The sequence below is a fragment of the Myripristis murdjan genome, chromosome 17, assembly GCF_902150065.1.
Source record: "Myripristis murdjan chromosome 17, fMyrMur1.1, whole genome shotgun sequence".
Lineage (NCBI taxonomy): Eukaryota > Metazoa > Chordata > Actinopteri > Holocentriformes > Holocentridae > Myripristis > Myripristis murdjan.
In genome coordinates, this window is record NC_043996.1 from 13,514,417 (window position 1) to 13,538,912 (window position 24,496).

General features: G+C 42.9%; 1 protein-coding gene across 2 annotated transcripts; it reads left to right on the forward strand.

The window, feature by feature from the left end:
- Positions 1–1,958: 1,958 nt before the first annotated feature.
- On the forward strand, positions 1,959–24,241 carry LOC115375083 (TSC22 domain family protein 2-like). Of its 2 annotated transcripts, XM_030074386.1 has the most exons (4): positions 1,959–4,478; positions 14,137–14,211; positions 21,671–21,722; positions 22,250–24,241. In XM_030074386.1, exons 1-4 carry the CDS (start codon positions 2,656–2,658, stop codon positions 22,613–22,615), a joined length of 2,316 nt encoding a protein of 771 aa, XP_029930246.1. In that variant the 5' UTR covers positions 1,959–2,655; the 3' UTR covers positions 22,616–24,241. The 2 variants fall into 2 exon arrangements, with proteins under 2 accessions (XP_029930246.1, XP_029930247.1); XM_030074387.1 differs by lacking the exon at positions 14,137–14,211 and having other exon boundaries at positions 1,960–4,478.
- The last annotated feature ends 255 nt before the right edge of the window (positions 24,242–24,496 follow it).

Here is a 24,496-nt window from a genome sequence, read left to right on the forward strand (position 1 = left end):
CCATCAGTTGTGTTGTGCAGAAGTCAGGTTACTACACAGCCGACAGCCCTATTGGACAACTGTTAAAATTCATATTATAGCAAGAACCAATCAGCTAACTAAAGAAAAACGAGTGGCCATCATTACTTTAAGAAATGAAGGTCAGTCAGTCCGGAAAATTGCAAAAACTTTAAATGTGTCCCCAAGTGGAGTCGCAAAAACCATCAAGCGCTACAACGAAACTGGCACACATGAGCACCGACCCAGGAAAGGAAGACCAAGAGTCACCTCTGCTTCTGAGGACAAGTTCATCCGAGTCACCAGCCTCAGAAATCGCAAGTTAACAGCAGCTCAGATCAGAGACCAGATAAATGCCACACAGAGTTCTAGCAGCAGACCCATCTCTAGAACAACTGTTAAGAGGAGACTGCACCAATCAGGCCTTCATGGTCAAATAGCTGCTAGGAAACCACTGCTAAGGAGAGGCAACAAGCAGAAGAGATTTGTTTGGGCCAAGAAACACAAGGAATGGACATTAGACCAGTGGAAATCTGTGCTTTGGTCTGATGAGTCCAAATTTGAGATCTTTGGTTCCAACCGCCGTGTCTTTGTGAGACGCAGAAAAGGTGAACGTATGGATTCCACATGCCTGGTTCCCACTGTGAAGCATGGAGGAGGAGGTGTGATGGTGTGGGGGTGTTTTGCTGGTGACACTGTTGGGGATTTATTCAAAATTGAAGGCACACTGAACCAGCATGGCTACCACAGCATCCTGCAGCGACATGCCATCCCATCCGGTTTGCGTTTAGTTGGACGATCATTTATTTTTCAACAGGACAATGACCCTAAACACACCTCCAGGCTGTGTAAGGGCTATTTGACCAAGAAGGAGAGTGATGGAGTGCTGCGGCAGATGACCTGGCCTCCACAGTCACCGGACCTGAACCCAATCCAGATGGTTTGGGGTGAGCTGGACCGCAGAGTGAAGGCAAAGGGGCCAACAAGTGCTAAACAGCTCTGGGAACTCCTTCAAGACTGTTGGAAAACCATTTCAGGTGACTACCTCTTGAAGCTCATTGAGAGAATGCCAAGAGTGTGCAAAGCAGTAATCAGAGCAAAGGGTGGCTATTTTGAAGAAACTAGAATATAAAACATGTTTTTAGTTATTTCACCTTTTTTTGTTAAGTACATAACTCCACGTGTTCATTCATAGTTTTGATTCCTTCAGTTAGAATCTACAATGTAAATAGTCATGAAAATAAAGAAAACACATTAAATGAGAAGGTGTGTCCAAACTTTTGGCCTGTACTGTACATAATGCTTATATACTCTTATATACGCTTATATACTCAATAATTGATATCCTAATGAATTTATATAAATGTGCAGCAAGTAAATATTAAAAATAAATTAACAATCGTAATTACAAGTTATTTACAATGAATGTCATTCAGCAACAAGGCCACAATAACAAAACACACCACTTTTGTCATCAGTTGTTGTCATAGCATCATTAAACTTTGCATAATCATAAAAAACACGGTTTGAACAGATAGAGTATCGTGACTCCAGACTATACAATTAAAGTTTTTTTTTTTTTTTTTCTCAGCCAGCCACTGTGGAGGGTTTCCCCAGTTAGCAAAGACTTGAGAGAGGATAAATAATCAGTGAGATCAGATGATGAAGCGTTTGTTTGTGCAGACTCTTGTGTCATAAGAGCCTGCACAAACAATGATACTCCTCCATCACAGTGGAGGTGATTTAACCCAGCTGCCGTGTGGGATTCTCACTTGGTCATTTGTGTTCAGACTACCACATGTGTTTCGTTCGTTCGCCTCGCATCGTGTTTTAATTTTTCCGACAGCGCCGAAAGGCAGCACGGGAGAAAGGGGAGGGGAGGAAGTGGGGGCGGTATTCTCAAACCACTCCTACGTAAATATTGTTGCGCACGCTACCCACGATGCAGTGCGGTCGCACACAACATAGCCATCTTGTCAAGAGTGACTGAGTGAGGGAGGCAACATTAGGCGCTGTTCAGAACCTCACTTGTGTTAAAGTATGAAATTTAAGACCGTTCCCCCTCTCGACTTTAACACATTTACCGTCTAAGCTACTGTCGCTACCGAAGAACTTGGAGCCGGTAAAGTGAGTCGGTGGAAAAGACTGCTTTCAGGAAGATGTCTTACATACTTGTCCCGACGTAGGGGGAGTGTTGCAGCCAGTTGGCTTCGCTTGCTAGCTAGCTCCGTGAGTGGAGGGCTGCGGGCCCGCCTCAGCCTAAAGTAGCTCCTGCAGCTGGGCAACACATTCTGCGACAGCGGCCTTCTGACAACTGCAGAACCGGGACATTAGCAGGCCGGTCCGGATTGACCGACGGCTTCGGATCCATTCTCCTGGGGGCCACTGGTATTGTTTGCAAAAGCTGCATTGCTGGACAAGACGAATCGTAGTGTGGTATTGCGTTTCGAGCTCGTAAAATGCAACAGGAGACCTAAAGGAAGAAGGATGGCGTAGAATCATCTTGATCATAGTTAGCTAGACGAAGTAAAAATAGATGCAGGTCTGCTGTTTGATATAACCCAGCCTTTCGGAAGCTGAAATCAGCTCGTTGATTTTTCTTTTTTTTTGACGGAGGATAACCTATAGCCATACGAGAGTTGGAAACAGGCTGTCAATATGTCGAAAATGCCGGCCAAGAAAAAGAGCTGTTTTCAGATCACAAGTGTGACACAGGCCCAGGTGGCAGCTATTAGTGCCACCGACGACACAGAGAGCCTGGACGACCCAGACGAGTCACGGACTGAAGACGTTTCCTCGGAGATCTTCGATGTGTCGCGGGCGGATTACGAACCGGTGTGTGACAGGAGCTCGTCTGAAGAAGCCCTTAACAACGTAGGGGAGACAGAGGCACCCGGTGTTATGGCACCATCACACATACCTCAAGTCGGTCAGTTGTCTGCGCTGTCAAGCAATCCCAACGGGGGCTTTCGAAAGGTAGGAGTGTCAGGCTCCATTCATGGTAGTCAGCCACTGCTGGGGACAGGGTTGCCCCTCATGGCTCAGCCTGCACCGACAGTGGGTGGTGGGCCTACTGGTGCGGCAGTGAGCACCTCCCAGCCAGCCCCTGTGACTTGTTCAACTCCGTCTTCTACCACTTCCACGGTGAGTTGCAGTTCACGCTTCAGGGTCATTAAACTTGATCATGGTACTGGAGAGCCCTTTCGCAGAGGCAGGTGGACATGTACTGAGTTCTATGAGAAAGACTCTGAGGGCTCTGTTGTTAGTAGGACTGTAGATAGCATTAGGCATGGCAGTGCGACAGTGGACCCCATCACGGACAGGGATAGTGGACTTGGGCATACAGGCGGCTCAGCGGTTGGCCCAGCAACACATTCGGGTCAGGGCTTGGGCTCCATGGCGGATGCTTCACTCTCTAGCTCCCGCATGCATTCAGTGGACACACCTTCTCAGCAGCAGATCCACCATCAAGGCTACAGCGCTGGGCAGCAGGGTGTTAGTGGGACAGCCAAGCACACAGCCGCTCCACAGCAGCAACCACAGCCAGCAGTGGGGGGTCCCCAGGTTCCTGTTTCTCAGAATCTGCTGCCTGTTGGACACAATGGACTGCCTCAAAGTGGCATTCATATACAGAAATCCCCCATCATGCCCTCTGCTGCCCAGTCAGTAGCTTACCCTCCCCAGCAGCCAATGCAGCAGCTTCCCCTGGGGCACCACCTGACCAGCCAGACAGAGTACTATCAACAGCAACAGTCTGCATCCATGCAGGCAGGGGTTTCCGCCGGCCAGTCCCTCCCAGTGTCCAGCATTACTGCAGGGGCACTGTCTGTGGGACAAGGCCCTTCATCAGTCATAACCGCAGCCTCTGGAGGGACTTCTCTGCCGAGTCAGGCTGGAGAGCTTGTCGGAGCAGGGGGAGGATCTGTACCTGCTGGCCAGACAGTTCCGGGCTCTCTGCAGCCGCAGACTGCCGGAGGGATTGGAGGTGTTGGGGGCTCTATGCTTGTCGGAGGATTGACTTTACAGCAGCAGCCGCAGCAGACTGTGGGTCAGTATGCCGCATCTGGACAGTCTCAGCCCCACGGCCTCCATCCCACGCCCTCTGGGGTACAAAATGTGCCTGCCACCACAGTGAGCTCCAGTGTGCCCACCACCGTGCCCACTGCTGTGCCCAGTGCCTCTAGTGCAGCCATGCCAAACCTGACGACCTCCAGTTTGCCTCTGGGCCAGCAGTCTCAGTTGCCCCGCAGCAACACTGGGGCCCCGGGGGCCTTGGGGGCGCAGGGCCTCTCAGTGACTGGATTTGGACAGGTGGAGGCTGGCAGTGGAAGGAAGTCTGAGGGTCTAGCCAACACCCAGCCTGCTCTTGTCTCTGGGAAGGACGTGGTGAAGCCCCTGATCCCCGAGAGCCTGCAGCTTGCCACGCCAACTGTCAACAGCCTGTTTGGAATCCCCATACCTGTAGATGGGGATGAGGACAGGTAATATACCCCCTTACTGTCACACTGCCCAGAGCTGAAACTATTTTTGAATTCACTGAGCACCTGGTATTAAGAGATACTAAGCTTTGGTCAGCTTTACGTCATCATCATGCTCATCATGCTCCTCTCCAGTGTAACACAGTCTGTGAAACACTGATTCTCAGCCATGCAACATAATTCAATAAGCATGTTATTCAGGATCAGGAAATACCATAATTGTGGAGAATTATGACAGGCACTTCTGACCTTTTGCTGTGATCACAGGGAGTCAGGCCTTTGTGTGTAAAATGAAGATAGCTTGGGCAAAGAGGGCTAATGTTGAATTGCTTTCCTGTTTCCTGTCGATCTCATTGAAATGTCATTAAAAGTGTTTTAGCTTTTGGTTGTGTAGCTTGTCAGAAAAACAGGGTTTTCCCCCTTGCTAGCCAGGCGAGGGAGGGAGTGAGAGGGAGAGAGAGACAGGGTGAGTAAGCAGGGGGCTCACAGGAAGGAAATATAATGTTTGGTGTTTCTCATGAGGGCCTAAAAAGTGGTAGAGTGTCGCCCATTTCAGGAAAACACCCATGGCCTCCCCAGCTTAGGAAACAACTGGCTTGAGCATACATAGAACATAATTCCTGTCATGGGGAGTCTGTAGGTGTAAGGTGTTGTATTTGTACTGTGTGTGTAATATGCAATCATCATGCGCTGTTTGATGCAGTTTGGCTTTTGACGTAGCTCAGCTGTTTCCAAGTTTGTTTGTTTTTTAACCTCCTCCTTTTCCTCCCTCTTAAGCTATCACACTCCTGGACAGTCTCTAAGGTGATGGCCTTGGCTGTAAACTTCAAATATCTTATATCTTTTCTAGTTGCTACTGTGCATCAAGCTAGCTAAGCATTCCATTAGTCTCAGGTTAGTCCTCGCCACAGTAAACACATGCATGACCTTTTAATAAGTTGGCTAAGTTCCTGCTCCGGAAAAGACTTTCTAATACAAACACGGTGGAGTCTGTTTGACTGTTTGTTGCTACATTTTATGATATCATGCTTTCCACTCACAGCCCCATCAAGCTCCCCTCAGGAAATCGTTTACAGGGGATTTTAGAGCACTGGCTGGATTAACTGTTGATTAGTCTAATGCTGTAGATGTTATGTTACTTGTTACTGTTAATGATCCATTGGATTTCACAAACTGTTCTGTAAATTTGCAAAGTCAAAGAAAGCACAGACATCACTAGAGGTTTAGGGATTAAACCCTGGTGGGTCACTTAGTTAATTACCAGTTAATTATTCAGCCACTTATGTCAGTAAACAACAAAATATGACAGTGGCAGTTCAGCATAGAGGCCCACATGTATGGGTGCACGTGACGCATGGGAAATTGTGTTATCATTCTTCTGTTATAATACAGTTAATGGTGCCACAACATTTGTTTCCTCTTCATACGCGATATTTGTTTCAATTCCTGCGTTTGCGCGCTTTGCTTGACTCGTAGGGGCTGGCAGGCGTGAACGGAAATGGTTAAGTGCCTCAAATCTCTTGGTGGTTTCCACTTACAGGCTTTAGATATACCGGAATATAGCCCAGACTAAGTATGCAGAGCATTAGGTTTGCTTTTTGTTCACATCTGGCTGGTTGGCTTTATGTCAGTTTATCACCCTAGTCCTAATATTTTCAAGTGATTCAGTATGTTGTTGTGAGCTCAGGGATTTTCCAGTTGATGAAATGCCAGTTAAAATTTGGTGATCATTCTGCAGCAGTAGATCAAGGGCCACATTACTGTGTGTTTTGATATTTGAGTGGTTGGATTGGCTGGCAACATGTATTGAAGAGCCAAGGGTCAGGGAACAGGGGCAGGTAGGTGCTTTAGGCCAGTGGAAGAGTTGATAAATACTGTATACCTAGATGTATCTTCAAAATTGACAAAGGTAGTTGTTCAAGAAGGAGTTAGAAAAATTAAAAGTCAGAAGAGGTGGCATAAATTCCCCCTATCGTCCTGTGAATTTACAACTACTTTGATGATAATGATAAGCACTTCTGTATTTATTAAAAACTGCTGAGTGAAATGCTCACCAATGCTTGTGTTAATATTTTAATACTGTTGGTGTATGTTGATGTGAAAGAGAATGTCATAGTTCCTGTTGCTTTTTGCAGGCCAAAGCTCATTTCATGGACTCAAAGCAGAATTATCTCAATGTTTTGTTTTGGAGGGTTTTTTTTTTTTGCATCTAATAGCATGCATAGGATATTGTAATAGCCAGGGTTTTCCCCGTTAAGCCAAATAGGAGAACTGATCACGCAGCACTTTGGCAAGAGGTGGCCAAGCATTTGGGGGCAGAGGAAGAAGTAAGAAGTGCTAAGAACAATGTAGTTTAAATGCTTAGAAATAATTCCCTTAAAAATTTTGTGAATATATCAAGGCTAGATCACTTGGCTGTTTTTTTTTTTAAATACAACAGACAGTATTCGTTCATATTATGCAAATACAAAACAAACGTTTTAAGTTTGATGCAGTATTACTGCCATCCGTTTTAGGTCAAATATTTTGGAAACACTTGTGTATTGGTTGTGAGAAGTCAGGGCTCCACAGCTGATAAGAGCAGGGGTCTCTTACGCCACTGAGGCCCTATCAGAGAGTGAACAGTAGTCTTTCCACTGAGCCCCCTTTCTGCAGATAAGAGACCTGTCAAGGGGGTGTGTCAGCCAACTGTGCTTGTCATCAAGTTGTGGCTCTACTCCCATGCCATGCTAGCTTAAAGGTTAAAGCAGTGGTTCTAAATCTTTGTGAATTTTTTTTGTGACCCCTTAAAACAAACCAAATGCCTGCTCGGCTGCGTATGCCAATCGGTGAACAGTCCACCTAAGGAATGACCACCTGTTCTGGTGGTTTCATTTGCGTAATTGTCAGAGCAGGCCTTGTTTTTTAAAGCTAATCTCAGTACTTCCCAAGAAAACAGAGTACGAATAAAATATATAAATAACCATGACAATAAATAATCATGATAATTTTGCATATTAAAAATGTGCCTTAATCATCTTGCAACTCCCAAAAATTATCTTGTGACCCCCAGATTGAGAACCACTGGGTTAAACTACTGTATATTCTATTTAGAGCCTTGGATGATGTAGGCTAGTTTAAACACCCATCCAACATGTAGTAGACCTTGACATTGCCTTTTGTAGGAGCTGTAGGTTAAACAAAATCGCTCCGTCTCGAGCCCTGGCCACCTGGCATTATCTTTTGCCGAAGCTTCTTAATGTTTTGCACTGGCTTCAGCATCTATGCAGTCGGTGCTTTGTACCTCGTTCCCACTGATTGACTGACAGGCGAGGCGCAACAGTTGTTCACGTACAGATAAAGTGCTGAATGACATTCCTGTGCTGTGCTGAGTGACTTCTGCTCAGAGGTGGAGGAAGCTGCAGAGTGAAACCCGTTGTGCCTTCCTTAAGCAGGCATGTCAGCTATGCCCCCACCCCCCTTTCTTGCTTCATTTCTCTCTTTGCCTTGCACTGTTTCTCTGTTTATTTTGTTTGTTTACGTATGTTTTCCATTCACACACATTAGCCAATGATGTGCACAGGCAACAGCGACACACGTCAGATGTCTTCTACTTTTGTTGTTTGATTTCTGGAGATATGTCACTTTTCCCCATAGATGGACTACTTGAGTAGTCAGTGGTCTATAGCAGTCCTGAAGGACCCCCTATCCTGTAAACTTCTTCCAGCTGTGCTCTTGCACTGCTGATCCAATTACCCATGTTCATGCTAGCTCAGGTAGATCTGTGTGCACTGCTCACCCAATCAGCAACAGGCCGTTAATTGGGCCTGGTGTACAAGAGCAGAGCTCCAACAAAAACTTGAGGGACTGTAGCTTTGAGAACTGTAGCGCATAACAAGGTTTATGTCTGCACACACACATACATTATTGATTTCAGATATAGGAATTAGACTTCCTACAATTTTCACAAGCTGGAAAAACTCCTGGCCCACTTGCTACGGCATAATATGTGTCCCTATTTGCTTCTTACCATCAGTTACCCTTTCAAGTAATTAAAGTGGAGCAGTGGAGCTATAGACATTGAATATGGAGTTGTTCTTGTAATTAGAATATGATATGTTTAGCCTAATATTCCCAGATTGCTAAAACAACTCAGCACTCATGTTTAATAATTTGTTTTTGAGCTGATTGTCTCGCTCGATGTATTAATTCTGCCTCGACAGACCTATAGAGGTTTTCTTTTTGTGGCATCATCATTTACATAAAATTGTCTTGTCACTGCAGCAGTGTGCATGCAGTTCAGCTCATCTTGCAGAGGTATATTGTCCTCATTTGCAAATGCATGTAGAATCTGACTCCTTAAAGGAGAAGGGAGGAGGTGAAGGAGGAAGAAGTGGGAGTCTTCAACGTGGGGAAGCAGTTACTGACGCCGTGAATTGAGATACTGTGTCTGTGTAGATGGACTAGGGGGTGTGTCTGGAGATGGGAGGAGTTGACTGAGTGCACTTGTGTGTGTATATGCACACAAGTCTACATATTATGGGTTGGGGTCTCACCCTCTCCTCTGTGACACATGGTTTACTGCTGTATCCCATTTTGACAGGGAGACACATGAAATGAAAAGCATGTTTGGGCAGTCCCTCAGACAGCTCTCCACCTTCTATTCATTTAATATTCGTTAGCTCACTCCCTGCTTCCCCACTGGGGCCCTCTAGTCCTATCATATGACATTTGGTGGCCACTTTTTATCAGACATGCCTTTTAGTGCCAGTAGTGCATAATGGTTTTTTTGAGCATGCATGGCCCAGTGGGATTCAGATCACTGAACCTGGCACTGTTAAAGCCATTCTTTATTATAATGATACTATTACTACTTACGACTAACAACAATAATAATTTTATTAGTAATAATATGCAATTTACTCATGAAGTTCTTTTCATGATACTCAAAGGCTCGAACATATAGAACTGCTCTTTGTGTAGGGTCTAATGATTTATTTAAACATTACCCAAATTGCAATATTGCCAAATGCAATATCCAGATCGCAGACACTGCAATTTTTTGGTCAAAGTAAATGTATGACAAAATATGATGATGAGGTGCGATGAGGTTTGATGGTACTACAGAGTGTTTTCCAGTCATTGGAAAACATCTTTGTTTTCTTGCAGTTAATGGTACAGACCCCAGAAAAAAAATCATCATCATTTTAATCTTTTTTTAGTGAAAGTGAAAACAATGATATGAAAATTAGTACTCTCATTAAAATTATGAATCATATCACAATATCTGTCAGTAACTGCTCTATGATTGTTTTCTCTTGCCATATCATTCAGCCCTACTTTTGAATGTGTACACATGTCAAGCTCTCCATCATCTGCCACCCCTATCATCATTTAAAACTTTTCTAAAAGAAAGGTGTATTGTTCCGGTTGGACTGCCTCTTGCTAGTCTGTGTGTGTATTTAGATTTTTCCTCAGTCATCACCTCCACCCCAGGTATGGAGGCCCTCTGTTGTTCTGATGGGCAGCTCAGCCCTGCTTTTAACGGCTTGTTTGAGCTGTGCTTGTAACTCGGGACGTGCTGTACTATGGTGTACATAGGCTTCGTTCTGGTCATGCTTGTTATGTCTTGTTAAGAGCAAGGAGTTTTTTCTTGACTTGAAGGTTCACTAGAACACAATTTGTAGCCATTTTGTGCCCTGAGTTTTCCTACATATGTTTTTCCTTTGCCACGCTTTCTTATCCCGGGTGGATCTTAAAGGACTTTGGTAGGTCCTGTCACTGCAACTGTTGCTTTTTTTTTTTTTTTTTTTTTTTTTTTAACTTACTGGGTTGCATAAAAAATGAGTTTGAAGACAATGGCTTTTGGAGTTTGTCAGAGACAAGCAGGTTTTTCTCAGGGTTCCTGGGTTTAGCTTGGTTGCCACTGGCTGCTAGTGTTTAGTGCTGCTTGCTGGAAGTTGATGATTCAAATCATCTGTCATAGTCCCACTGCAGTTGACTGAGAAGTTTGAGTTGAGCATTTTTTTTTTTCAGCGTGCATTGCAGTACCGCAGTAAAACAGATCAAATGAAGCCTATTTCTGCTGAGACGCACCTTCATGATCAAAGTGACAAATTGCAATGTGCGTTTGTGGCCAGAAGCACACAGACAGTTTTCTCATAGTAGTAATTTGGTAGCATCTGCTCCTGAAAATGGGCTTCGCAGAACATGCAGTTACAAAAAAAAAAAAAAAAAAAGTCTAGGGGAAAGGATGGTGAACATAAGCCTACACTTTTTAATGCAGTCATTTACACTTTCTGTTGTTTAAAAAATAAAGTTGTATGGCTTCATTTAAAGTGATAAGAGCTTCATTTAGTCAGACAAACCTTCATAAAGTCTCATTATTCTGACAAAGCTGCTCAGAAATTCAGATTGGCCAGCAATCAAAATCTTTGTGCAGCTCTCTTAATGAATTTTATAGATATTAAATGCGTCACGCCTGTCAACATTGGAACTTGTGCTAGTGCATTTTCTGACTGCCAGAGAGACTATGAATTTTCAAAAAATGGAAAAATGGACTAGGGCCGGGCAATATATTGGTATTTTATTGATATTGTGATATAAGACGAGTTATCTGGATTTTGGAGCTTGTGCTATTGTGATATGATGTAAGTTTTGTCTCTTCCTGGTTTTGAAGGCCGCATTACAATAAAAGGAAGCAGTTTTCTGAAATTAGACTGTTGTAGCTGTTCTATTATTTCCCCTGTTTTATTGTAATATCCACAGTGCTAATAACTGTAAAAATATCATATGAAAGCACCAATATTCATCCCTACCATTTCGTCACAATATCGACATCCAGGTATTTGGACAAAAATATTGAGATATTTGATTTGCTGCATGTCAACTAGCCCTAACATGGATTAATCAAATTGTTGTATTGCATTTGACATCTGGTTCTTTACATTGGCCATGTTTGGGAGCTTACAGTGGCATAGGGTCCCTCCCTCTCGTGCTCAGTCTCCCACATCTCCTACCTTAAACCTTGTTGAAGGAAACTCCCACAGGGCAGCTGAAATCTAAATAGTTTTGACCTACTTCTGCTGTGGATCTGATGGATGGATGACGCCGAGAACTTGGGGCTCCATGAGAGCTTTCAACACCGTCCTTTAACCCCTTGCCCTGCGCCCCTGCCTCCCAAGTACCCGAGCACTGCCACTCCTACTTGGTTACCTTTCCCCCAGCCCTCCTTCCTGTACTCCTGCCCCCCCCCACACACACATTTTTCTGTCTACTCATTTTTCACATTCTGCTTTCTCCCCACCATACTTGTACCCACCCTCCTGTTTCTTCCCTTCTTAAAGCTGCTCTTGCTTTTCATGGGCTGTGAGTTAGCAAGGTTATTAGGAGGTTTAACACCCTGAAACCAAACCACTGACACAGCCACTGGCTTGCAGCACAGTCATGCAGAAGGAAAGCCATGTGCCATGCTCCAGATAGACATCTGACATCAACCAGCAAGAATACTCCAAAAGGTTATTTTCGTCCGCTGCTGGGGTCACCAGTTTGCTGTGGGGCATTGTTGGGTTAGGACTGAGCATATACAACCATCACTCTTGTGTTGTTAGTTTATGTGGTTGAAAAGAGAGGGTTAGGATAAGAGAAGCAACTTTTGCTCATTTGTGTGTGCTTGTTTACATATTTGATAGATTGCTCTCTTTATTTCCTGCCATTGCTCCATACCCATATTTTAAGGGAAAGACAGCACTTCCTCTACTGCTTAATGCATTGACAAGTTTGAGTTAGTCTACAAAGAGAGTCTTTCATCAGTGGTTATTGACATGTTACAGTTTAACGTTACAAAGAGCGCCATTGAGAGCGGAGTCTTTGCTTGAAAACAGGGGAGGATGACTTCCAGTTCTGTCCTCATTTGTGAAGAGGTTGTTGGAGTCCAAGTCATCTGAGCCCAATGATTTCTTCAACCAAAAGCTGCCTTGCTCAGAGCTCTGGTTTTAGCTGTAGGGGATAAAGAAAGAGAGGTTGTCTGTAGAGGTGTATGTGTGTGTTGAGGCTTTATTTGCACTGTTGCTCATGAAGTAAAACTGAGCAGAGGCATAGGAGGAGGTTTGTGAGAGTGTTTAGTCATGAGGTAATGTGACAGAGGGAGTTTGTGCCAGAAATTTCTAGGAAAAGAGCCTTGGCCCTGTTATAATATTCACACACATGCTGCAAATTAACTCCTCATTCCCTTGTGCAGTGTATGTGTGTGCACTTTTACATGTATGTGTGTTTGTGTGTGTATGTGTATCTCTGCATGTGTTGGCTTGCTCCTCTGTGGGCATGTATGTGTGAATATGCTCACGTCGGGTTGCATTTATATTTGCGTGTGTGTTGTAGAGAAAGGAAACTGGTCTGAGAAAGCAGTTCATTTTGATAGACACGAGTTGAGAACGGACAAACTGGATGTGGATGTGTGTATGTGCCCATGCACGTGTGCTTGGGGGTGGGATGGGGAGGGGATTTCCTCCCTCTCTTTCCCGGCATACATCCCTTGGCATAGGAACACAGTGTACTTGAGGCCTGAAAAGCCCATCACCAGGCTTATAGGAGGTTAATGTTAACCATCTGAGCCAGCTAGTCCTTCGTCAACACAGTTGTTAGACTGTTACAGCGGTTTCTAGGAAATTTTAAGGAAGAGACCACAGGTTATATGAGTACATGAGCTCAGATTTTTGTTTTTCAGAATATGTGTGTTTGGTTCTTTTCAGTGCACAGGAAGGGTACTAATATTTGTGAATAATAATGTTTGCTTCCTCAGAATGAGTGATAGCCAACTTACATGAATGGCCTCAGGCAGGCCCTTTTAAATTTATGAGGCTGTCCCCTCCTTTGAACATACATTCCTGTGATTAGGTCAAGGCTCTCTTTCACCTTCTTTGCTTCGCTGTGGTTAAATGCTTCAAGTCTTAATCGAATAATAGCAGCCATTTTTCACGCTAATTTAAAGGAATAGTTCAAATGAAAACTTTGATGGTGAACTTGGTATGTCAACGTAACACACTTCAAGTAATCACATCACTTTTGTTAGTATATTTTAATATGTTTATTGGCTGATAGCCTAGTTGTTATACGTGGTACCTTAAAGTTAAACAAAGAATGAGAATGCCACATCTTGGCATCTTGTGTGACTTTTCCATCTGTTTATCACTTTATTGGGTTGTTCAAGTGCAGTCTAGCTGCAATTACTGTGTTTCTGACAGCACTTGAAGGCAGCATCTGCTTGCTACTGTAATGGCAGTTGGAGAGGTGCAGAACAAGTGCCAAAAAATCCAGTAGATAATGAGGTGAATATCAGACTTTTGGACCCACAGTGCAGTCATCTAGTTTGAAAACATGGTTTGTGCTGTACAAGCAGTTTGGAGTAATTTTATGTAATTTCTTGCATTTTTTGGAAACAATCTCCATTCATTCTTGTTGTTTTGGAGAAGACTGTTACGGGGGTGTGCCAGCTAACTCTTGTATTATATTGACATCCAAACTTCATCACTTTTGGGTGAGCTATTGGTTTACCTGTAGGTGTGCACACACTGAGTGACTTTTGATGCAACCTCCACTCTGCCCTCACTGTTTTCAACTCTTCCTTATCTCCCTCCCTCTCCCTCTTTGTCCTCCATGTTTTCTCTGAATCTGGTCGGCACAGGAACCCCTCGAAGGCTTTCTACCAGGCCTTCCAGTCTGGCAGCAGATTAAGGGACTCGAAGGCCCACATTGATAGGTACAGTACTTCACTGGATTGAACTGGACTGGCCTGCGAAGAGTCTAACAATATACATGCGTTTGTGTGCAGTGTTCAGCAGCAGCAAGCTTTGCTTTTTTTCCTTGTGCATGGATGGAATTTGGAAACAAAGCCTGGCAGCAAGCGAAGTATTGGCCAACTGACTTCTCAACAACATCTCCTTTTCTCTCACCCTCTTTCCTTGACTGTTTCTGTGCCAGTGTCTCTTTCAGTAACAGCACATAATATATTCTGTGTGACTTAACATGCTCGACTTTCTACATTTAGTTCCAAGTGGATCGAACAGGATGAAGAAAGGTGTGCATGCTGTCAGTAACTTAAAGGGTTTTAACAACAACCTGAGCAAAGCCTGGTTACAAGTGCATCAGCTGAGTTAACTGTTTCCTGTGAGCCCTGCAAAGGGCAAATCACTTCTAGTCACTGTTGCATTTTAAATAAAAGAATAAACAAAATGCACCACATTGTTAATACCTGGGTTTTTGCCATGTTAATTGCCATGGCACTCATACACACTCTTGCTGACATTCAAGCTCTCACCTTCTCCTGTAGCTAGAATGAGAGTGCCTTCCAAAAAGCAAAACATTTTTGAGATGCCTTTTGAAAAATGAAAAGGGAAGCATATGAAACCATATCTGAGTGACAGGAAATGAAACTGTTTTTAGAGAAATGTACAGCTGACACACCATCACCAGCCACTGAGGAACTGCGCGCACACACACACACACACACACACACACACACACACACACACACACTCTCACACACAGTAATTTCATACCACAGCTCATTCACTGCCCCAGCTGCCTCAGTTAAGAGGTGCAGACAGGTAGATCAACACTGCTTGGGCATTATCTTAGGTGAAATGTTACACTGCACTTTGTGTGGTGTGATTTCTCTCAGACCCCAGCTCTACTTGATTATGAAACTTACTCACCTTCTTACGTAATTACTTGATTATAGAACTTAGGTTGTGCTATGCTGTATTTATCCACTTTGAACATTTTGCTGTTTCCATTTGCTAGCTGGAGGTGGTGTCCACTTACAGCGGCTGGTGGCTGGATGGCAAGATAGTAAAATGGCACGAGCAGCTCTGCTGTGGGCCCCATGCTTCACTTCTTGTTTTAAGTGGTGCTGTTGTGGGTACGATGTTCCTCTAAGGGCTGCTTTTGTTTCCATGGCAGCAAAGATGAGTAGGGCTTTGATTGTGAGTCATTGTAGATCTCTGTGATGCCCCCTTGGTGCTGACCCATTCAGTCTGTATTGTTCAGATGTATTTAGGATCACATATGAGGCAGCTTATTGTACTCCTTTGCCTTGGGGTCCTGAAGTGGAATTCCGGCTAAATATATTTATAGGTTTCCGCAAAATAAGAGGATTTCCACTGCATTTTTGGTATAATACTGTGGTACTTTATTGATTTCCATCTGGAAATCCTCTTTCCAGCACATGGTCAGCAAAAGAACAGTACCACTGCAGCTGATAGGGATTCAGTTTCTTCCAGAAAGACATTTTATTACATTGGGGGCTTGAGCCCTGGTCCATCAGTTGAAGGACAGGCTCCTTCTTCATTACGCCATCCTTGTCTTGCATTGTTCTACATTTTGGCACAACTCTCAAGTGCAGTGCCACAGGGTCAGTGGGCACTTACAAAACCCCAACTCAACCCCAAAAGCACCCAAACTGTCTTTTCTAACGCATTAATTGTTCTCTCTTTAATGAGACATTTCTACAAAAAGTTGGAAATTAAAGTCAGCTGAAAGAAGGCCTTTCTTAAAAACTTACATCGCTGCACTGGGCATTGCTTTAGCACATCTTTATTTACTGTGTGCCAACGAGCTGCCCTGCTGAAGTGTCCATTGATCCTATAGCCTTTAGGACTGCACTAGAAGGTCGTGCACCCAGGTAAATGAAACTTAAGTAGGCTAGCTCAGCTGTCAGCTGGCTGTCAGCTTGTCAGAATTGTCCCCAGAATTGAACATGGACAGAGTTACACTTTGATACTTTCCTACTTTATAAGCAGACTTGAACGCTATGGAAGTTTGAGGCTTTATCCACCTGCAATCCTCGGACATGTGGTCCAGCCTTGCCTTTTGAGCTTTGACCTTGCTACATCATCCCAGGCCAAGTTAAAGAGACACTGCTTTGTTTTTAATCTGTGGTTGAAGTAACCTCAAAAGAGACCTATTTAAGTCTGCTAACAGCTTTGCCAGAGGGGAGGAATGACAGCTATTCAATGCTAAGCTCTGTTTTTCACCCTCACTGCTTCACATTGCCCATGCTCTGTGTAAACTGGTGTGCCTCTAATGGACCTTTTATTAACATTCTTGCTTTTTATTGCTGATCTTGTATGGGGAGCACCAGATTCTACCTGAAGCTTATAAAAGCCCTATTATTGCACAAGGTAAACTTAATATGTTGCATAATCAGTGGCAAGCTCTGGTCCTCTGTGGCATTCTGTTTATGCACTGTTTGCCTTTTCCTCGGGTAAAACACAGCAGGAGGCTTTGCCAAGCATTCTGCAGACTTTTCAGATTCAAACAAGTTCTTGGCTTTTACATGAGACCTTAGAGGCTAGAACAGCATCATGTGTGTCAGAAGTGGTGTCTTAACCAGGCAAACTTGTACTTGAGCCCCAGAAAGCAACACTCACTCATGCTGTGGTTTCTGAAATTTTCTTGTCTGTGCCAGTTGTTCTTGGAAGATCTAGTCAAAGCACCAGATGGTTTTGCATTATGAGCTATCAAAGCTGCCATCTTGGCTTTCATCAGGTTGTTATTCTTCCTCGTTTCAATGTAGCTAGTACATTTGCAGCTGAAGTAAAGAGTAACCACCTAAACCAACCAACAACATCAGCCTCTCATCTAATGTGTTTTGACTCCAGAAAATAAAACTGCAGCTTATCATCCAAGTCTTGGCTCCAGGCACTGTGAGGATCTCACATGGACACTCAGGAAAAACTATTATTGCTGTATTGTTTTTGCTTGTCACCATAGTTACAAACCCACCACTAGCTTGTCACATGTCCCAGTTACAATGAAAATGAGTGTTTTCAGCTTTTCTGGGCTTTTAGCCCTTAGTTGGATGTCAGGAGTGTTTCCGTGTGTCTCAATCTGTCTCACTGTTGCTTTTCTCTAAGAAGCCAGCTAAGGATAATCCGAAAGAGGAAGACTTGCGTACTAGCAATAAATTAATAAAATAAAATAAAGTAAGATGAGTATCTGGATTTTTTTTTTTTTTTAACAAGAAAACAACAATATATGTGAAATTCAGTAAAGTGATAATGGATCAGATTTTTTGTGCACATGCCTTTTAATAATCATTTAAATCTAGTAAAACTCAAATGAAAACTGTAAGCCATCTGTCTTTGAGGCAGGTAAGTTAGGGCAACACGCTACAGCTTAGTGTCTTTGCCTGTCTTATACAAATCCAATGAAAAGGAAAAGGAAAATTACAACTATATTATTAAAAATGTTGCCGACTCGCTTTTGTTCAGCTGTCTTTCAGATGGAGAGGTGGCTCTGAGCCGGTTTCATATCAACCATCATGTAAATCAAATTTACAGTACCGATTATTAAAAAATGCTGAATATTGGCCCGGGGACTGATTACTGGTCGATCCCTATTAGCAGTGTCACAATACCAGAGTTTGGTAGTTGATACCTGTGACTGTGGAGGCCCATGCACACCTTCAGTATGACGTAGACGGGTGTGTAGGAGGAAATGTCCATATAGGCAAGACAAGAGAGAATTCCCTCACACTGTCTTAATGCTTGCAATAAACTTTATTATTATGTTTCGGGCCTCAGACCGTCATCAGGTGATTTTCACCTGAGGAAAATTCTCTTGTGAAATGTGACATTTTAATTCAGTTGGAGTTAAAAGTGCAGCAGTGGCCTGTAGCTTTCAAGTAGAAAACAAAGCAACCCAGCTTATTTTCAGTCTGCAGGAACTGTATGAACTGTCCTTTTGTAACGACAAATACAATGGTGTGATTATGTGCTCTCATTTTGATTTACAGGCCTGTAAGCATGACAGCTAGGGATTCAGTATTTACACATATAGGTTAAAGGTGCATTAGAATAACAACGCTGAGTTACGTAGGGCACCAACAGATTTTCCTTGATACAGTCGATATTAAAAACGCTAGTGTTTTTAATACTGAAAATACCCCCTGGCCCAGAACAATGTTCTCATTCTTGATTTAGCTTATCGATTGTTCTCATCACCCCAATTAAATCAAGTAAACGAACTCTTTATGACCAGAGTAACAGCTAAAGCAAACTTTTCTACCAGTCCTTTTTCCCTTTTCATTGTGAATGCTGTAAACTCTCAGCTGGTTATGGACTATGAAACCCCATCTCCTCTTTCTTGTGAAAGGTTGGCTCACAAAAAAGCAGTCATTGTCATTTTTTTCTTGAAAAAGCCGAACTGTCTGCAACTTCTGAAAACACTTCGCTGTGCTTGAAAAGACATCAGGTGCTGTGCCTTTCCAAAGCGGCAGCTCTCTGCCTCGTGGCTCATTCACTTTAATGGGAAGGAAAGGTGCTGACAGTTTGTATAGTGTGAATGGGCCTTAGGACACATTTAGTGCTAAACCCTGGCCAAAACTGAGAATGTAATAGGGCCCGATGTGAAAACAAACCCATAATTACCTCCAAGTAATAAGTACCACTAGTGTTATGCTTGTACGTATGTATGAGTATTTTTAGGGAAAGTTGTTCGATACACGAAGGAAAAACTGCACAATATATTGTCTGTCCACAGAGTGCGATTGTCTGGACAGTAAAGTATGTTTTTTGTCTTTTGTAATGTATTAACCCACTGGTGAAGGAACATCTATTTAGCCCCGAGAGCCCATTCAGTCTGTACTTTTATGGAGTGAGAGATTCCTCCTGGTACAGGCATATTGAAAACTCCCAGTAGGCAGGAAAACTGTAGGAGGCCCTGTGTATGACGCCCCAGCTAAATTGAACACACATTTGGTTCAGGGTGAAGTTTAGGTTTACACTTTTTTTTACCCCTACCCCCCTCAGACATTTTTCTGGCTTATGTAACCATTAGGTTAGTGGGGAGGGATGTCTCACAAAGTTGTGTGTGTGTGTGTGTGTGTGTATGTGTGTGTTGAAGTATTAGTGAGTGAGTACTCCATGTGTAAATATGTACAGGTAATTCATGTTTTATGAGTTAGATTTTTTGTAATGGATCGGCCTGCCTGTATTGGCTGAGTGGCACTTTAATATCTTATTTAACTATGGTATGTTGGTGTTCGTCATGTGATATGTGTGCATTAAGCCCACATTTTACATCATCAGCTGACAGGGAGATCAAACACAGATTACTTGCAGGACAGAGGATGTGAGTGACAGGGTTTCGTAGCAGCAGAGGTATGGGGGAACATTCCTTCCCTGGCAGAGCTGGCTGATAGTGATCTGCTGAGAGCTTCCGCTAGCCTCGGACCGATAAATTGGAGGAACAGAATGTCTTGTGCTCATGAGTCCATTGTCAATCGGTGCATGTACGTGCACACATCTTCCTAAAACATGGTGACATATATATGTTCAGTGTTTTATATTTTCGGACTGCAAAGTAGTGTTTCCAGAGTGTATATCTACCTCTCCAGAAATCCATCTCGAGACCCAGGGAGTCCCACAGGGCATCATTCTTTCCACAGATGTGTTCCTGAGAAATGATGTAATGATTTTTAGGTCTTTAAAATATCACTTACTGTAAATGGTGTTTTGCTTTCAGTGATGGTTTTGTAATTATGTAGCAGAGTGAGTTTGAAGGGTCTGAAAGAACTTTTCAAACTCCATTACTTTGTTAGATGTTACAACCTGTTGAGCAGTAATTGTCTCTGAATGCCTCTGCTTGAGGTTATAGCTGCTTCTGGACACCATTAACGATTTGTCACATGGTGAAATTTGCAGATCCATTTGGGTTTAGAACCGCTGATGTATTGGTCGTACATTTACATATAAATTAATTTCGTTTTTTTTTTTTTTTTTTTTTTTTTTTTTGTTAAGGAAAGGTTAAGGAAAAAGGATTTTTTTTTTAAGCTGGTTTATTTTTTATTTCAGCTTTTTATTTTAACTTTTTTTTTTTAGTATTTTAACATATTCGTTATTGGTATTATTTATAATAACAACGACGGTATTTGCTATTTAATTAATTAATTAATTAATTAATTAATTTATTTATTTATTTATTTATCTATCTATTTATTTATTTATTTATTTATGTATTTGATCAGAATAACGTTTCCTGACTTTGAACAGGACTTTTTACTTTCCGACCCTGTTGGATGATAAGAAATCCTGTATCGGCAGGGCCGGATGGTAAGAAGTCCTGTTCCAAGTTAGGAAATGTTACTCTTATCATTCCTAAAAATAATAATAAATGAAATAAAAATATGCCTTTATAGTCCGCATTTCAAAGCGGGCGGAGCCAGAAAACATCATATGGGTGACCGTGTTCCCCGCCTCCCTATCTGTCATGTCCGACTTACACAATCAGCTGGATAGAGTTTCGTTCCACTAAATGCGGTCCTGCTTGCCCTACTTCATCGCCGCCTATGCGCTCCGGTGTCTCTCTTTCCGCCGCTGCCGGTGAAGAAGCACCCTCGCCCCCCTATCTTGCGCACCCAAACCATGCGGTGCACATTCCTCTACAAACCAGCGTGCCGCCGCGGGGTGCTACCCGGCCAGGCGGGCCCCGAGCCCCCGCCTCCTCACTGGAGACGCTGCAGGTAACGGAGCCGCTCGGCCCCTCCGCGGTGCCAGAGCTCACCTGTTGATGTTGTTTGTGCGCCTGAAGAGTTTATTCTACCGGTGTAAAGCCTTAAAATATGCCTAAACTGGATTTTGTCATTGGATGGAGCTGATGGGATTATTTATAAAACTTTCCAAATCAGTCTTATTTTGTGTGCGTGTGTTTCTGCTTTGGCCTTACGCATTCCGCGCTGAGTTGATGGGGATTTGTCGCCAAATACTTGACCAGATCTGCACTCGGTATTGCAGCTTTACACCTTCGCAAAACGATGCTCTAGTTGGGAAGAGCTCTTGGTTGGCGCTGCGACCAAGCTTCTCCCATTTCTCCTGTGAACTCAGTGGCCTGACCTAGATTGGTGTTAATGTACATGGCATTACCAAGAATGATGAGAGGTCACTTTATATTCTCTGTCCTAGATTCCAGAGGTGAGCTGGGCCTATTTGATTAATTGTGCAGCAATCTGTGTTGTTGTTTTTTTCCCCAGAAGTGTATTATTTGTTTCACATACACTCAAATTTTATGCTGTTTGCTCCTCAATCTTCTGCTATGGAAAGGACAAGAAAGAAGAAAATAACTGAGAAAAGAGCAAAAAAAAAAAAAAAAAACAATTTTGAATTTTAACATAACATGACCTTATCCATCTTTTTTTTTTTTTTTTTTTTTTTTTACAGTGCCTCTGGAACCAACGTTGTTGCCATTGATAATAAAATTGAACAGGCGATGGTAAGTAATCCGCTCACTCATGATGGTACACTTTTCTGATTAATGTTATATTTTGTCTTATTTTCTTATTTCTTGTGAAAAGTAACAAATAGGTGATTCTTGAAATGGAAAGACTGCAGTACGCAAGGAAGTAGGGTTTATTTAAATTTTGACAAATTAAAGTAATCAAATGTTTGGATGGACTTCATATGTTTTGGAGGAATTTGTAGTTCCTGCATCCAGCTGCCCCTTGCCCCACTTGGCTTGTTATTTTTGTGACTTTTTATTGCCAAAAGGCCTTTTTGTTTCCTTTGCAGTCTTTGCCTCTAAGCGTAAACACACAAGTCTACTCAGTGCATGGCTGGGATGGATACATGCGCAACTGCAGTCTTTAGCTTCACTACGTTCTCTTTGCAAACATCTTGATGGTCCATATTAGAAAGTCACGCACATGCCATGTTTACAAGACTGCAAGTCCTCTGGTCATGTCCTATATGTTGGAGACCTGACGACACATTTCATACCATCCCTCTGCCTGTCTCCTGCAGGATCTGGTGAAAAGCCATCTGATGTATGCAGTGCGTGAGGAGGTAGAGGTCTTAAAGGAGCAGATCAAGGAGCTGTGTGAGAGGAACTCGGTGCTGGAGAGGGAGAATGCGGTTTTGAAATCTCTGGCCAACAGCGAGCAGCTGTCTCAGCTGTCCGCCCAGTCGGCCGCCAGCTCCAGCAGCACGCCTCCCCAGCAAGGACTGAGCCAGGCCCAGGCTCCAGCACAGACCCAGCCTCAGCTTCAAGCTCAGCCCCAGCCTCAGTCCCATCCCCAGCTCCAACACCACCCCAAGCCCCAGCAGCTCCAGACTCAGCCACAGCTCGACCCCAGCCAACAACTGCAACCCAACGTCACCTCCGCTTGAAGTGCATCCGCCCTGCTTTCTAGAGGGCAGAGAAAAATAGAGCATCTTCTGTGCAAACTTATAACAATTAGTATATGTGAAATAAAAAAAAACAACAACAAAACATACAAAAAAAACATTGTCTTCTTAGCCACCAGCTTGACCACAAAGTACAGTGCTTGTGTGTGTATGAGTGTGTATGTATGTGTGTGTGCGTGCCCATGTGAAGGTGAGCAAGTAAGCAAGTGTGTGACTGAAATGGTGTTAGAATGTACATGTGTATGCATGTGTACTGTGGGCCTTTCCAGTGTTAATGCAATCATCAAGAGAGAAAGTATTAGGGAAGGTTAGGGTTTTTTGTTTTTGTTTTGTTTTTTTGGACTTTGGCCTCTGTGCTGGGCTCCCAGACTGGCTGATAGCTGGGTTGGAGCCTGTTGACCCGATGCCTCTCCTTGGACAGACTGGCCCTCAACCTGGCCTGAACCCAGCTCAAATCACGTGTGTGGATGGTGAGGGCTTCACCTCACATAAAGGACGAATGGGATTGTTGTCAAAGAGAGCGATATATTTTTAAATGAGATAATTGAATGGGTGACGGGGTGTATTTTTAGCCTTGCTATTTCGTGTTGTAAAGTAAGAAGTGGGAGAGAGAGAGTATCTATTTTCGGAGCGCCACCGCTGCCATTACTTTTACATAGAGTCCAATCCTTGCATCAGTCTTTGAGTTCTACTGTTAATGTTTTATTTATTACAGGGCTGCTACTTTCGTAAATGAACAATGTCATGAAACCTGTTTTAAAATCGACAATAGCCTTTTTTTTCTGCGTTTCCTCTTTCTTTTACAGTGTTCAAATGTTTGGACATAACTTTCCAGGGGCAATGCATTACATTGACTAGGTAAAAATGTAGGCAGTGATAAAGAAAATCTGACAAATGTGTAACACTAACTGAAATTTTGCTCTGGAATTGCCAATTCATAGTTAAAAGTCGAGCTCCAGGATGAATGTACATTTTTTTGTATGGAGTGTTAAGTATTAAGAGCCTTGCAAGGTGACTATCACCTGTTGACATCAAATCTTAATATGAATCTGCAGTAGGCATTTGATGAAGACATCAACTCTTCTGGTAGTTTCTTTATCTAAAAATGAATTATTATTGCCATACCCCCCTCCCTGCTTCCATGGGTTTATTTTTTTTCCAATGTTTTCCCTAAGGGGGATGGGGGGGAAAAGCTGTGAAATCATTCAACCTACTTTGTAACCAAAGATGCAAAGCTGTGTAAATTGATTATTATTTTTAAGTGCACACTCATGTATTTTTTTGTTACTTCCTCCTTCACATCATTTTGTTGCTGTTCAGCATGTTCTGCATGATCTGTAATCTTCAAACCACTTTCTTACCTCATTTTTATTCAGCACTCTTATTGTAAGATAGTAGTCTGTGAACAGTGTAAATGGGGGAAATGACATGGAGCAAGAGTTGGAGTTGGCAGAGAGAAAAATAACCTAGTGTTACAGACACTAGTCACAGAAAATGAAGTGAGCCATGTTTTGTTCATTTAAATGGTGTTTGAATTTCATATGCCAATAGTTTTGTTACATTGCAAATTTTAATGTATTTAAATAAAAGCAATATTCAGATTCCAAAGTCTCTTGATTTCTTTTGTCTTCTAGAAACCAGAGTATTAATGTATTTTCAACCGTCATGAATGTTATTTATAGCCTTCAAGTGTTCAGTGGGAATATTTCATGAGGATTTTATCCTCAGTCACTGACCTCTTTCACATCAAAATGTCTATGATAAAAGATTGCATCTAAACATATTCTGAACATGCACCTCATTTCTGTCCCATACTCCTCATCGTAGAACATTTTGCACCAGAAATTCTGATGCCAAACAATG